General features: G+C 42.4%; 1 protein-coding gene across 1 annotated transcript; it reads right to left on the bottom strand.

Moving 5' to 3' along the window:
- Positions 1–630: 630 nt before the first annotated feature.
- On the bottom strand, positions 631–14367 carry CRYM (crystallin mu). The gene is made up of 8 exons (XM_077828319.1): positions 14138–14367; positions 12897–13047; positions 11861–11923; positions 8146–8247; positions 7414–7597; positions 4316–4437; positions 3532–3616; positions 631–2735 (listed from the first exon to the last, which is right to left on the bottom strand). Exons 1-8 carry the CDS (start codon positions 14308–14310, stop codon positions 2671–2673), a joined length of 945 nt encoding a protein of 314 aa, XP_077684445.1. The 5' UTR covers positions 14311–14367; the 3' UTR covers positions 631–2670.
- Positions 14368–14542: the final 175 nt, after the last annotated feature.

The raw sequence follows: 14542 nt of genomic DNA, 5'->3' as shown, positions 1-14542 counted from the left end.
GGCTTGTTTTCTTTTCCCTCTGCAAGTAATTTACTTATAATGGACAGCCAGGTTGATAGTTGCAGTGCTAAAAATCACAGGAAGATGCAGCACAAATTAGATAGAAAAAGTTGTTTTGATTTTCTAAAAAAGAGTTTTAACAAATAATGGACAATAAAATGAAAGATTACTACAAATAAAAAAGTTTCCCCTTCATTTTACCTTACATATCTCTTGCACATGACACTCATCCTGAGGCTGTACCACTGGGATTTGTGAAAGAAGAAAAATATATAAATCTAGGCTGGAATTTTCAAAGGAAGCTAAGGCATACAACTTCCACTGAAGTACAGTTAATGTTCCTAGGCTTCTTTGGAAATTCCATCTGAACGTGCTGCAATTTTGCTACAATTAAATGGCCCTCTCAGTATGGTATTGGAAATGCTAATGGAAAATACAGAAAGAAATGTCAAGTCAGAAAGTGAATCAGCTGACACAGCACTTTGATAACAGTCACATTTTGGCAACTATTTAACATGATACCCAAATGGAAAATGACCAAGAATCATTTTCGTTAGAGATGGGATCAAGCTGTAATGTTCAGATTCAGCTCTGAATGTTTACAAAGTTGGGGGGCACTTGGATCTGGGTATTTAGTTAAGTTTATGAAAACTGGATCCAGAGTTGAATCCAAACTTCCCCAAAGTTTAGAAATGTCCAGTTGTGGAGCTTTGGAGCCTGGCTCTGAGCACCTGCTTTTCCCACTGAAGCCAATGGAAATTCCAGGTGGTCAGGATCAAGTCCTTCGATTGGATCCATCTCATTTTTTATTTTCAGACATCAGAATAAAACACTGGGCAGGGAGTTAGTGCATAAACGGTTCCACCTTCAGAGAACCAAACAGAAAGGCTGGCTTATTTCACATGTGGAAATGAACCATTTGGGGTTCTCATTTCAGTCCCCATTAGTTCCCCATCTCAAAACGTTACTCAGTCTGGCCAGAACTGTAATCCTTGTTCAAGAGAGGCATAGCACTGGGATAGCAGTGTTGCTAGATGATATTACTGTTTTGCCAGAGTTATGTGTGGAAACTCACTCTGGTAGCCCATGTTACACTTGGATCATCCCAGTGTTGTTAGTCCACCACTGCTAAATGAATGCACAGATTTCAAAATATTCAGTACATTAAATGTTAATTTTTTCATAACACAATTTTTAAGGTCACATAATTACAATTTAAAAATGCAAAGGTTAAGAGGACAAATTCTGCATTCACTTATGCCAGTAAAAAGTCAGTGGAATTACTCTGGATTTTGCACCCCCGTAAAAGAGAGCATCATTTGACCCAAAAGATTTATGGGTTTGTTACCCCCTCAATGCTAAATATGCAATTTACTCCGATTTTCTGATGAGTTTACAAAAGGCTTGTAACTTACACACAAATTATGTCACCTGTGACTTTTTCCCATAATTCTCTTTATAAATTTACTCATGCACCACCCAGAGATTTAACAATACACTCTACTGTACCTCCTGTCTATTGCTTCTCTATACTATACTAGGAGCATTACAAATGACTGTGCTATATACATCCCCATGGAATGAAGAAATATTTAATGACCTGCATGGTATAAAACGTAGATACAAACAATTTTAAATGACACAAATACAGCCCAAGCTCAGAACTCTTTCCCAAGGCAAGAGACATCTATTAACAGATGTGCAGTCTATGCAAAACAGTTAGGTTGTTTGCATAGAACAGGAACTTTTCTTTACCTAGCATGTCACCCTTGGTTCCCCTGTCAAGAAAGGATCACAGAGGCTCCTTTAAAGCAATGCTCAGATGGCTAAAAGCATGATTACCAGTCCACACACCTACTCAAGACACAAACAAACCTCAGCACTGAAAAGGTTTGTCTTCACACTGGAAAGAAGTTTATCCCACTGAAATAAGTCAGCATGACTCTAACCTAAGAGAGCCTTAGTAGAGAATTTATGAACATATTAAATCAGGAAATCTACCAAAAGAATATGTGAAATATTATTTATTTATTTTTAAAGAAAAAACTGTTTAACGCTTAAGTTTTGGGTGAATCTCATGACCATCATAAACTGATAATACTAAGTCCCAGCATAGAAAGGCACTGAACTATTTAGTCTTTTTGATTAACACACTCTAACTGTAACCTACAGCATTTCAGATTCAGGCCTTTCCAGAGACCGGATGGATAGATGTCTGAATGATGGTGGTTTCATCATGCTGAGAACTGTCCCACTGGGATTTAAAGTGAGACAGCTATCACTAGTGACATGATACCAGATTTAAACTACAGTTCCACACTAGTGCATTTTACCACAGCACCAATTAGCTCTCCACAGACATGAAATCTGCACACAGTTTTTCTGCTAGCTATTGTACATTAGGAAGCAAAAGTGGTTTATTCCAAAGGATATCAAAATGCACAGAAATACATTTGTTAGTAACTTCACAAACATTAGATATTTGATATTAAAGAATAAAAGCAAATGCTATATATGTTGTAATTTTAATATTGACTATTGAAAGTTATAAAGTATTATATTCCCTATGGAATTATTTCCTTTTCTTATAAAGAAATGGTACAAGAAAACTAAGTATGAACCATTTTCTTTATATTATTTTGTCCTTCTTAGTATTGCAGGCTCTTCGTTTTAGTTACCAGCTGACCAGGAATCATAAACTAATTTTGCTGCCACAGTGTCTTCAATTGCGATCCCTGAAATATATAACAAAATTAAAATCACCTACAACCAATACTTTGGTTGAATTAAATAATTTAACTTCACAGGGAAGCAGAATGACTAGACAATGGACTAGAGAATCTTTCACACTGCAATCTAGGACACCAGACTGATAATGACAAGACGTTATCACCATCAGATAGCTGCTAGGTGCCTTGTGTGAAAGAAGTTTATTAATTTCAATCCAATTCCCATTGGATATGTATCCATGCTGTAAAAGCTACCACAACTGGAACCAATGGATCCTTGCTATTAGGTCATTCTACTTTGACCATGGTAATCCAGTGTTCTGATCGCTTTCAATAATGCACTTCTTTGTCACATCACCTTCACATCAAACAGACTTCAGCGGCATCAGGGTAGGACGTTCAAGTTGAAGTTATGTTAGTAAACAATGTAGTCATGAGTTGAGTAAATGGAACTTAAACAAAATGGACAATGTAATTTTCTGTCATGTTTGCTTTCCTTTCAATTTTGATTTTATCAGCCTTGTTACATTGAGAAAGGAGGGAAAATACTCATCTTATACTGTAGCTACTGTCCTCTGTAGTGTGTGGTGGGACAGCAGCTTTGAAGATCATCAACTTTCCCATGCAAGAGGGAGCTGTAGCTCACGAAAGCTTATGCTCTAATAAATTTGTTAGTCTAAGGTGCCACAAGTACTCCTTTTCTTTTTACGGATACAGACTAACACGGCTGCTAGTCTGAAACCAATAAATAAAAAGGCATTTTTCCTCATCAGATTTACACATAGGAGGGGCTTGTTCTTACCCAGAGATTTGAACACTGTTGTTTTCTCAGGCAAGGCTGGTTTTGTCCCCTTCACTACCTCTCCCAGCTCGGCAAAAATCTCTGCCTGTGAAACAAATGCACGTTTAGGCTTGATATGGCCATCAAGAGAAATAAACTTGGTTTTGAGTGATTTTAAAAGAAAGAGAAGACAAAAAATTTGAAAGGTTCTGTAACTAGTAAAACAGATCATTGTTAGGTCAAGTAATGTAGAAACTGGACAGAAATTCCAGAAGAATAACATGGCTTTCAGAGAAAAATATCTGCCTGAATTTTATTACCCAAAATGATTGACCTGTTACCTTGCTGACAAAGATAAATTGACTTCTATGTAGTTTACAGTGTGTTGGTTTTGCAGATGAAATCTTAAAAATGAAAGCCCTGTCTGCTATGTGTGGACATTAAAAAAAATCCAATGGCACTTTGTGTAAGGGCATGACAAAAGGTCCCCTCTCCTCAATTTTGTGCAGTGTGACAGCCATCTGTTTGACTGCTGGCCTCCACACATTAGAGGCAGTTCCAATTTAATTATGCTGAAACATATATCATGGGGATACATAGGTGCAACAGAGCAGAATTTGTCCCATCATATATAAATTGCTTTGGGATCTTCTGGGATGAAAGTGAAAGATTTAGAATCATTTTTTAAACATTAAACATTTTTAAGTGTAGATCTAATACAGGACGGATCTGAAAGCAATGAGAAATGGCACAGTGCAAAAGTAGCACTCGAGGGGAGAAGCTCTAGCATTTAAGAAAGACTTACCCTTGATAATATAACATCTCCTGATTCATTCAGAGCAGCCTCTCGAGAATCCACATATAGGACAGAATTCTTCATCACTTCATCATTCAGCTCTCTCCAGTCTGGTCTGCTTGCCCCAACAGCTAAAAGATAAAAGTGATTAACTTCAGAGAGAAATATTTAAAATGGATTCAACAGAACACATTTCTTGTTCAACAGAGGTGAATAATGCCTTTCCACAGCAGTGTTGTCACTTACGCAGAAGCAGCCTGAAATTAACCGAGGACAAGTTCACTGATACAGAACAAGAACAGCCTGATTGACTAGGGAAAGTCCTGGGCTTCTCTCCATTCATTATGCATCTAGGGCTTGATCCTGCTTAGCACCTTCTACTCCCATTGATATCAAAGCAGGATTGAGCCCTTAGGGTCCAATCCTCCAAAGTGCTGAGTTCCTGTTATGTCTGCTGAGCACCCTCAGCCCTCATTGGGTCTAACCCTACTCTCACTGAAATCCTTGTATTCCGTGAAAACACGACCAGGACCACTGAAATCAATGAGTCCCCTTGTAGCAGGGGCGGCTAACCTGTGGCTCCGAAGCTGCATGCGGCTCTTCAGAAGTTAATATGCAGCTCCTTGCATAGGTGCTGACTCCAGGGCTGGAGCTACAGGTGCCAACTTTCCCCTGCCCTTTCCTGCCCCCTCCTCTGAGCCTGCTGCAACCTTGCTCCTCCCCACTCCATCCCAGAGCCTCCTGTACATTGCAAAACAGCTGATCACAGCGGGCAGGAGAGAGGGGGAGGTGCTGATCGGCAGGGCTGTACATTGGCAAATTCTGGATCCTTCTCAGGCTCAGACTGGCCACCCCTGCCTTGTAGGATCAGGCTGCTAACAGAAAAATAAAACTCATGTGGGAGCAAATCCACAATGGCAGGGTGAACTCACAAGGGGGAGCAGAATTCTTTGTTTGCATTTGTCGTTAGACAGCCTTTTCCTCTTACGCTTGGCCCTCCTGCTTACATCTCTACTCCTCTGGAAGGCTTAGCCAAAGAGGAGAGGTCATAGTGGAGGCAGAGAAAGGGAGGTAGAGCTCTGCATAGCATTTACAAAGTAATCACAGTGAAATATCTGCCAATAAACCTGCAACTCCTTGAGCAAAATATGTTATTTGTTACACAGGTGCATTCCCCAGTTTGGCCTAAGAGCTTTATCCGTGTCCAGCTTGTTCCCATTCTCACAGTGTCCACCCGCCCATCTCACACCAGGCAAAGACATTAACAAACTAATACAAAACCAGATAAGCCAAGTGCTTGGTTAGCACCAAGGACAGATGTACAACAGTGACTCAGCTACCCTTTCGCCCTTTAGGGCGAGTCTGACAAGGCAAGGCGACATAGGGAAGCTCACCCTGTCACTGCCTACACTGTATCTCTGCTACAGATAATAAAAGTACTTAGTGCTCATATAGTGCTTTTCATCATAAATCACAGATCTTCAGTCTCTAAGGCTGCCAAGCCCAACCCTTTCTCGAATAACACGCGTATTTATAAAGTTGTTTAACTAACAAACAACCACACTGTACTATAGTTTGGTAGCTGTCCAAGAACAGGCTTGGCTGGTGCTATGCTGCTGTATCATATCCCCTCTTATCCTATCAGCCCTTCTTCTGTTCTTCACCCTCTTCCTGCTGCTCCTGACAAAGCCCTGCTGGATGTTGTGATTGTAACATCCTCCTCAGCAGGATGTGGATATCTAAGGTAAATGACACAATTCCTCCCTCCCCCCCGTTCCTATTATCTCTTGCCCCTCTCCACTTCCCTCTCCTCAATTCATTTGCAAAAGCCTTGGATTTCATAATTCTTTTTTATTAAGTGTTTTTGATCCAGACTGTCTTGATGTTACGTGCCTGTAGAGAGAAATGCAATTAAAAGATCCCTCACTTATCCTTATTATATCAGAACCAAAGAAGCACTTTGCTGCAGAGAATTGTGCGTGCAGACCGACGACTGAACATTATCATCTGCGATTTCTAAATCGGCAGTTTCCATTCTTTTCTTGTGACTTTGGAAGCAGTACAATTGGAGCCCATTTACAGATCTTTACTTACCGAAACAGTTTTGCGAACAAAGGCTTATCATTAAAAAAAAAAAAAAAAGTAAAACTCCTAGCAACTTCTTTTGTACAGATAAACACAAATAATAATAGTATGAAGGGTAAAACAATTCTCCTATACAACTTTACAGACAGTAGGGATGTGAGAACTCCAGTGTTGTCTCAATGCCTCATGCAGTAGGAATGCCTCTGGGAACAAACAAGGAGAGGTGGTCTTTGTGTATGCCTTGCCTCAGCTGTGAGACAGCATAGATAACAACATCACTGACAAAGAACTAAACTAAGTTTGAAAAACTGGTGGGGTGCTTTTCAAATGTGGGAACTTCCTTTATATTGTCCTCTCTTACAAGTTGCCTTTGTCTCATTACCAGACCACTTGGAAAGTGCACAAGGTCATTTGAACCAGGTCCAAATTAATTAATGTAAATAAATGCCAAGGAGCCCAGGGGCTCTGTATGCTAGGGCAGCAACATCATCACCAGAAAACACAATTAAAAAAAAGAACACAGTGAAGGGACCAAACCCTGGGGTTCTCTCAGTTTTTACGCGGTTCTTAACTCAGGCAAAACTCTCACTGAGATCAAAGGGATTCAGCCCCAAAAAAGAAATTACGGAGTTTGCAAAACAGGGCAATAGAAAGGTTGATAAATACCAGGGGAAAAGTAGTGCTACTAAAAAATCACTTTGGGAACATGTATCTAGGGTGTTGTTTAAATCTAAGATTAAAAGGACATCAAGGCCACACCTTGGTGACCACAAAAGCAAAGATGAGATTACCTGCTGCTCAAACATACAATAGCAGAATCCCAATATAGAACTGAATCCAGACACCCAGCAGGACCGTGCTCAAAGAGGAGAAGTGATTATTCTGAGAAATCTAGACCAGTCTGGGCAGAGACCATCTTTGTGAGTATTATACAGCACCACACTGAGCACATCAGAGCTAAATAAAATAATAATGATAAATAATAGCAGAGAAACCCCCCAATCAATGAGAGTCTGGCATACCGTTGATATGGGCACCTGGTTTTATCCACTCTCCAAATAAAATTGGCATTGTTGCCATGGTGACTGTTATAATCACATCAGCTCTGGTGACAGCCTCCTGAGCAGAGGAGCAAACCTGCACTGGACCCCTGACCGAGCGAGCAAACTTCACAGCATTCTCCTTAGTGCGATTCCATATCCTGACCTGCAAAGCAACATGGAAAGCATGTAGAGATTATATAATATGAGTAACCCATCCTTGCAAAATTCCCAAACAAGCACTTATTTTAAAATGCTCAATGAGTTTTCTTCATTATCATTACTCATCCTGGCAAAGAACAGGGGAGTAGATTTTGTGTCTGGGCTCGTACACCTTCATGATTATCTTGCAATGCTAGTATAACAGTTCATGGCATCTTTATATTTATAAAATACACTTTAAATAGAAAATCTGAACTGATCAAGGCTGCAGGAAGCTTGTCCAAGAAATTTATATATGGTAGGATTGTCTCAATTAGAGAAGAGTAAGTCTGAAACTTGACTTTGTTTCAAGCATGTGTTATTAAAATGCTTTGAGATGGGAGGAGGAAAGGCTATAGAAGTGTTATGTTCTCTAGAGACATTTTATTGAAATATGCTCAAGCCATTAGATACAACTTTATTGGTTATTATATACATTATTTGTTATTGGTGTTACTGAAAAATAATTGAGAAAAATAAATCTTCTCCTTTGAGATGCATTCCTTGGCTTACCTCTTTAAATGAGAACTGCTCCGTGAAGATCTCATAATGGCTATAGGCTTGAACACCAGCTCCTAGAATGCACAGCACTTCTGCATCAGCTGGCATTAAGAACTAAAATATATCAAGTCAGAAAAGAAATCAATGACAGTAGTCATGGAAGAAACACAGTTGTGATGGTGATCCGCTTTTTAAATTAAAACACCTCAATCTTAGGCATATTTACACTGGAGAGACACATTTACACTGGAGAGTTTATTTTTAAACTTTTTACAGGGGGGTCATTGATCCCTAAAAGAAACTTTTGTGGGCTTGATTCAATTTGCACTTTTGCATTTGTACTGATGTAGCTACATCTATCTATTTACTGTTTGGCATCCCTGATTTAGAGCACTTCAGATAGATGAACTTCCCTAAGAATAGGGTATGTGTTCACAGTCAATATTTACAAACAAGGGTGGCTTGAGGCTCAAGACTTAAAATTCACTCCTCTGGTATGTCTGAATTTCCCTGGTTTCAGAGTAACAGCCGTGTTAGTCTGTATTCGCAAAAAGAAAAGGAGTACTTGTGGCACCTTAGAGACTAACCAATTTATTTGAGCATGAGCTTTCGTGAGCTACAGCTCACTTCATCATCCTCTGTGGTTCACCAGGAACTGGGGAGGGAATAAAAGGGATGTTTGAACCTAGCCCCAGCCACCTGCATTTATTGTTTGTGCATTTGTTATAGCCACTTGTGTATTCGGAGCCTTTGAACTATATGTGCTTTCAATGCCTGTTGAACTGACTGCTGCAAAGAAATAAAAAATTCTCATCTAGCAGATTTTTCAAAGCTAAGAGCCCACTTCGATGTTTATTACACCGACTCTGTAGCACTGATTTCAAAAGTTCCCTACATAAAAGCATTGTCTTATTGAAGAGGAACTGCCATAAAGAGGACAAGATGACAACTGAAAGCTGGGCTCAAACAGTCCTGAAAATCTCACAGAGCAGCAGATGACACATAAGGGTCTGATCTGGAAGTTCTAATACAGGCAGAGCTCCTTTGAAGTCACTGGAGCTTTGCCTGTATAAAGCTGGAGGTTCGATGTTTGTTAACACAGAAAGCCACAGTAGAGGTGTTGATTTTAAAGTTTCCATGATGATTCGCATGGTCTGATTCAGCTGCCTCTCCACAGGCTGGGTATGGCAGCTTCTTGTTGACACCAGGACACAATACTCTGCAACTGAGTACACAAGGGCCAAGGCCAATGTTCCTAGAACCAGGGCAGTTGATCCCCAGTGTGTTCCCACTAACTTTTAAATAATGTTTACATGAGTTTTCACTTTCGAGGCTACTTTCTTGAGGTGGTCATGAAAGGTCAGTGTGCAGTCAAGAATGCCACCAAAATATGTTGGCATTGGGTCGTAATGCACAGTTTCACCATGAAACTTGACAGTTAAGAGTGTTTTGTGCAATTCTATTGTCAAAGTGGAAAGTAGAGACTACCGATTTGCTTGGATTTGGTCTCAGCTGCCACTTTTGAAAGTATTTCTCCATCAGCTTAAGGTCAGATCTAAGGGTCACTTCAAGTTTTTTAAAGCTATGGGCCTAAGTGGCGAGTGCCAAACCATCAGTGTACGCAAATTTCTGCGCTATCATTTCAGGCATATCATTCATGTATACACTGAAGAGTATTTCCAGTAAAGATAGGGAAGTATTAATGTACAAGGCATTAGTAAGACCTAATTTGGAATACTGTGTACAAATCTGTTTACTCATGTTCAAGAAAGATGACCATAAACTGGAACAGGTGCAGAGAAGAGCTACTACGTGATCAGGGGAATGGAGGACGTATCTTATGAGAGGACACTGGAAGAGCTTGGCTTGTTTAGCCTGGCAAAATGAAGGATGAGAGAGGATAGGATTACTCTCTATGAAGACATCGGAAGATAAACAACAGGTAGGGAGAAGAGCTATTTAGGTTAAAGGAAAATGTTGGCACAAGAAGAAATGGGTACAAACTGGTCATGACTAAATTTAGGATGGAAATTAGAAGAAAGTTTGTAATCATCTGAAGAATGAGGTTTTGAAACAGCCTCCCAATAGAAGTTGTTTTGGTAAACAACCTAATTAGTCTGAAGATAGAGCTTAAAAATTTTTGAGTGGGACTATATGATGGCATTGCATGCAGTGATGGGGGTTGGGCTCGATGGCAAAGGGGGTCCCTTCCAGTCCTATGTTCCTAAATCTCATGATGCAGGGCTTCAGTTGGTCACCTGTAGGGGTTAGGAAGGATTTTTTCCCTGTTGTATTCTGCGGGGTGGTTCTCCTTCCTTTAAAGCATTGGAGATGGCACAGCTGGCATCACCAGACAGGGTGGGACAGAAAAATTCTCTCTCAGATGCTTGGCTGGTGGGTCTTGCTCACATGTTCACGGTCATACCAATTGCCATTTTAGGTTGGAAAGGAATTTTCCCCAGGTCATATTGGCAGGGACCTTGGCGGTTATTTGCTTTCCTCTGCGACATGTGACTTACTAGGATCATCTTGGATAGCTCACCTAATCAATTCCCTGCTATTGCAGAGGGCTAGATCATTGGTTCACATTGGTCCCTCCTATTTGCTGTCTATGGTACACAATAGTTTAGTCTAATTCAAGTTATTGGGCTCAATACTGGGTTAACTGGGTGGAGCTAGTGGCCTGTGATGTGCAAGAGGTCTGACTAGATGATCTGGTGGTCCCTTCTGGCCTTAAACTATTTGACTCTACACAACTCCCTCCGAATTAAAACAGGAACAACCAAGTTTTAGGTTTTTCTTTGAGGATTGAACATTGTCATAAATCTAGTACTGACCTATGATTAAAGAGAACAGTCATGGATTGAAAGGCTCTTATATCGCATTTGCATCTGACCTCTAAGCTATTTTACATGACACCATGTCACAGGACAACTGGCCCAGCTCTCCTGTTCCAGTCCAGGTGTGCCCTAGTTTGGTGTAATGAGGAGGGCGGGACTGCTCCTGGGAGTTATGAGAGACAGCCCAAAGGCAAGAGAGAGTCCAGAGGCTGAGGGCAGAGCTGGGCTGCCCCTGAAGGAAGGAGCTGTGAGTTCCGTGTTGAGCGGTGAGCCAGATGAGGCCAGTGAAAGTGAAAGGCAGTTGAGGAATCGCATACAAGTTTCCCCAGGCCAGAGAGCCATGGATAGAGAGGGCTGAAGGCTGAGAGCGGCAGAAGGAGACACCTGCTGGCTGAAAGACCAGAGAGGGCTAAAGGCTGGCGGAGGATGTAGCTTGCTGATGTCTCCAGGTGAGAGTCAGAGCCAGACCTGAGAATAAAACAGAGCAGAGAAGCAACCCAGGTTGAGGGGCTAGGATGAGGCATGGTGAGAGATGCCGGAGCTGTACCTGAGAGCCTGAGCATAGTGAGAGACATAAGGGCTGCACTTGGTGTGTTCATGAACTGTTGTGACTTGAAAGATTGGCTGAACTGTGGAACTGGGGAATTTGGACTGTGTTGAGGAATTCTGGATTACAGTTTTGGGACTCTTGTAATAAATAAATGCTGGAAAGGGTATTGGTACCTGGAAAGATTGCCTGGAGTTACTGGGGACTCTGGAAGAAAGGGGTAACTGTGGCAGGTTCATGGGTCGTGCAGCAGCATGCTGCAGGAGGGCACCCAAGGAAGGATTGCCTCGTCACACACCAATAATCTACTTCAACCCACTTTATAAAGCATCAGACCTACCTTGGTAGCTATTGCAGAAACTGCAGCAGTTCGTTTTGCTGTAATGACACTGCCATCCATGACCTTTTAAAGAAGAAAATCAAATAGACTGAAATGAACACTGAAAACATAATGCCAGCTGCTTTCTCCATGTGTGAATTAGTGCTTCACTATCATGTGAAGGGACAAGGAAAACCTGAGAGAAGATGATTATTAATGCAACACTTGCAAATATATTCTGTGTAAAATTGGCAGATTCTCTTCCCTGCTACACTCCTTTCATGACACTCAGTCAGCACAAAGTGAGTGGAAACTGGCCATCATCCCAGTGGCATCGATCCAACATAACCATTTCTACACTACACTTCCTGGAAATCCCAGTACTGGGGGTGTTTCAGAGCAATGAAGGCATGGCCAGAGCACACTGCACTCTGGCTAGCGTTGGGAACTATTGCAAGCATGTATATGAAGCAGGGCACAGGCAGAGAATCATGGAGCCATAATCAAGTGCCCCCCTACCTTGTACTGCACCCAGGGTGAGCACGACAGAGACTCTGGCTCTATATATTCAATTATCATGTGAAAATGGATTCTGGAGTCTCGCTGAGAAACAGACACTTTCACTGTTCTGGCCCTTCTCAAACCATTATCCTCATTTTTAATTAAGAAAGATAATATCCCAAAATTCCGATTACAGCCCCCAATCCCATTCTCACTGAGGCCAACAGTAAAACTTGCATTGCCTTTAACAGTTCAGAATATTTGGCAATTTATTCTTTCCCCCTAAAATATCAACTAAACATGGTGTTGGGGGATTTCTTCAAATAAACAGCTTAACTTCAAATCACCAGTTTCAGAGAGCAAAGAAAGGAGTACAGATTAAAGAGAATGAAACAGACAAGACTGAGGGCCAGATTCTCAGCTGGCACAAATCACCATAACTCCACTGAAGTGAATGGAGTGATGGCGATTTACACCAGCTATGTCATCTAAAATCGAAGTATGATTTTGAGAGACTGTTAACAAAACAGAACGCATCAATGCACACTGAACTTACAGCTTTTAAAGAGCCATTTCTTGGGTCAAAGAGTAATATAGTTGCTTGGTGAGAGGGAACAGAAGAATCCTTTTTGTGCTCATAGAAGGTTACCAGTTTAGTTGTTAGAGCATCGTCCTTTGCACTGTAAGCAGGCATGACCCCTAAAAATCTTTGAAAGAGAAAAAAATATACATTTAACATCAAATTTTATAATTTGTTAGCTAACTAGCAAGAAGTTAATAAGCAACTGCTTTTGATCTCTAATGTAATAAATAACCCTCTCTATAGCCCTACTTTTTCTTTTCTCCACTTCTAAATTGGGAGACATTTTCTAGGCTATTTAAATGTGTGTTTTCTAAAGAAGGATGCAATCTGCCCCCAATGAGAGTTTTGCCATTGACTTCAATGGGCCAAGATTTCACCCCAGCTTTCTAGTACAGTTTAACGTTAATGGTTTGTTCATTGACTTTCCTCCTAACCAGGCGCTGTTAATGACTATTTACAGCTTTAGTTCAGAACTAACAGGGTGAAATCTTTGCCCTAGTGAAGTCAATGGCAAAACTCCCTTTGACCTCAGAGGAGGCCAGGATTCCACCCACAGTCTTCTCCTTTTCCTACTAATTATTATGCCCCTATTATCCTTGAAACACTAGCAGTCCCGCTTTGTCTCTCTCTGCGCAGAGACATAGCAGTGATTTATCCTGTTACTGCAGAGTGCCGGCCAATGGGCACACGTTATAACAGCCTGGATCTCTGATCTTCAGCATAGATTTTAAAGGCACAAAGCAATTTGGAGCCAGCTCCAGAACTCGTTTGAAGGAAGCATCAGCCAGGGCCCTCCTTACCCATACGCAAACTACGCAGCTGCGTAGGACACCAGAAAATTTGGGACACCAAACTGCCTGGTGCCCTACGCAGCTGCCTGCTGCTCCAGCGCACAGCCCCGCTCCACCAACCTGGGTCGGGCACTTCAGAGACTGTAGCGGTTTGCACGAGTGCTCACTAATAGACGGGTGCAGGGGACGTGACAGGAGAGGGGCGCCTGCCTGGTTACTCTCATTGCAGTATCCCAGCTGGAAATCTCTCTAACCAGACACAACTGGGGACTCTCACGGCAGGGGCAGTCAAGGAAGCCCTCACCGAGGAGAGGGACTGAGAAAGGGATTCCCCCCCCCCCTCCCCACGCTGGCTCAGGACGAGAGGGGGGCCCCCGTGGAGTGCCCGTGATGGGGATCCCTGGAGCGTGCACCCCTACTTACCCGCTGTACTTCTGCACCGCCACGACGGTGCGCATGGGCTGCACGACGCCTCCCTCCGCGCCGCTGGAGAAATTGGCCAGGGCAGCTTCCAGCGAAGGGACCAGGAGGCTGGCGCGCTGCAGGTGCTTCTCCACCACCTCGGAGCCCAGGAAAACCGGCGGCGCGGCGCTCATGGTGACCAGCACACGGGCCGGACGGGCAGCACAGACCCTCGTGCGCCTCCGGCTGCAGCCTCTTGTGCCCGCTTGGCTGTAAGTTTTGTCCGGGACCCACGCTGCCACCCCCCTCGCCAGGCTGCTGCAAATGTGCCGCGTGGGGCTCCACCTAGTGGGTACACGGGACACTCTGGAGTATCCATCCTTGCCTATTGGGGCCGGACGGCGGCATGTGACCCGGCTGCCACGT

The sequence above is a fragment of the Eretmochelys imbricata genome, chromosome 10, assembly GCF_965152235.1.
Source record: "Eretmochelys imbricata isolate rEreImb1 chromosome 10, rEreImb1.hap1, whole genome shotgun sequence".
Classification (NCBI taxonomy): Eukaryota; Metazoa; Chordata; order Testudines; family Cheloniidae; genus Eretmochelys; species Eretmochelys imbricata.
The sequence above is the reverse complement of the archived record's forward strand: the minus strand, read 5'-3'. Positions and strand labels throughout refer to the sequence as shown.

Bases quoted from the DNA above. Each gene is read 5' to 3' on its own strand.
- CRYM (XM_077828319.1), bottom strand. From the start codon at position 14,310: ATGAGCGCCGCGCCGCCGGTTTTCCTGGGCTCCGAGGTGGTGGAGAAG. The intron at 13,048-14,137 runs GTAAGTAGGGGT...TCTCTTTCAAAG, and splicing joins GCGGTGCAGAAGTACAGCGG to ATTTTTAGGGGTCATGCCTG. The intron at 8,248-11,860 runs GTAGGTCTGATG...GATATATTTTAG, and splicing joins TTTCTGCAATAGCTACCAAG to TTCTTAATGCCAGCTGATGC.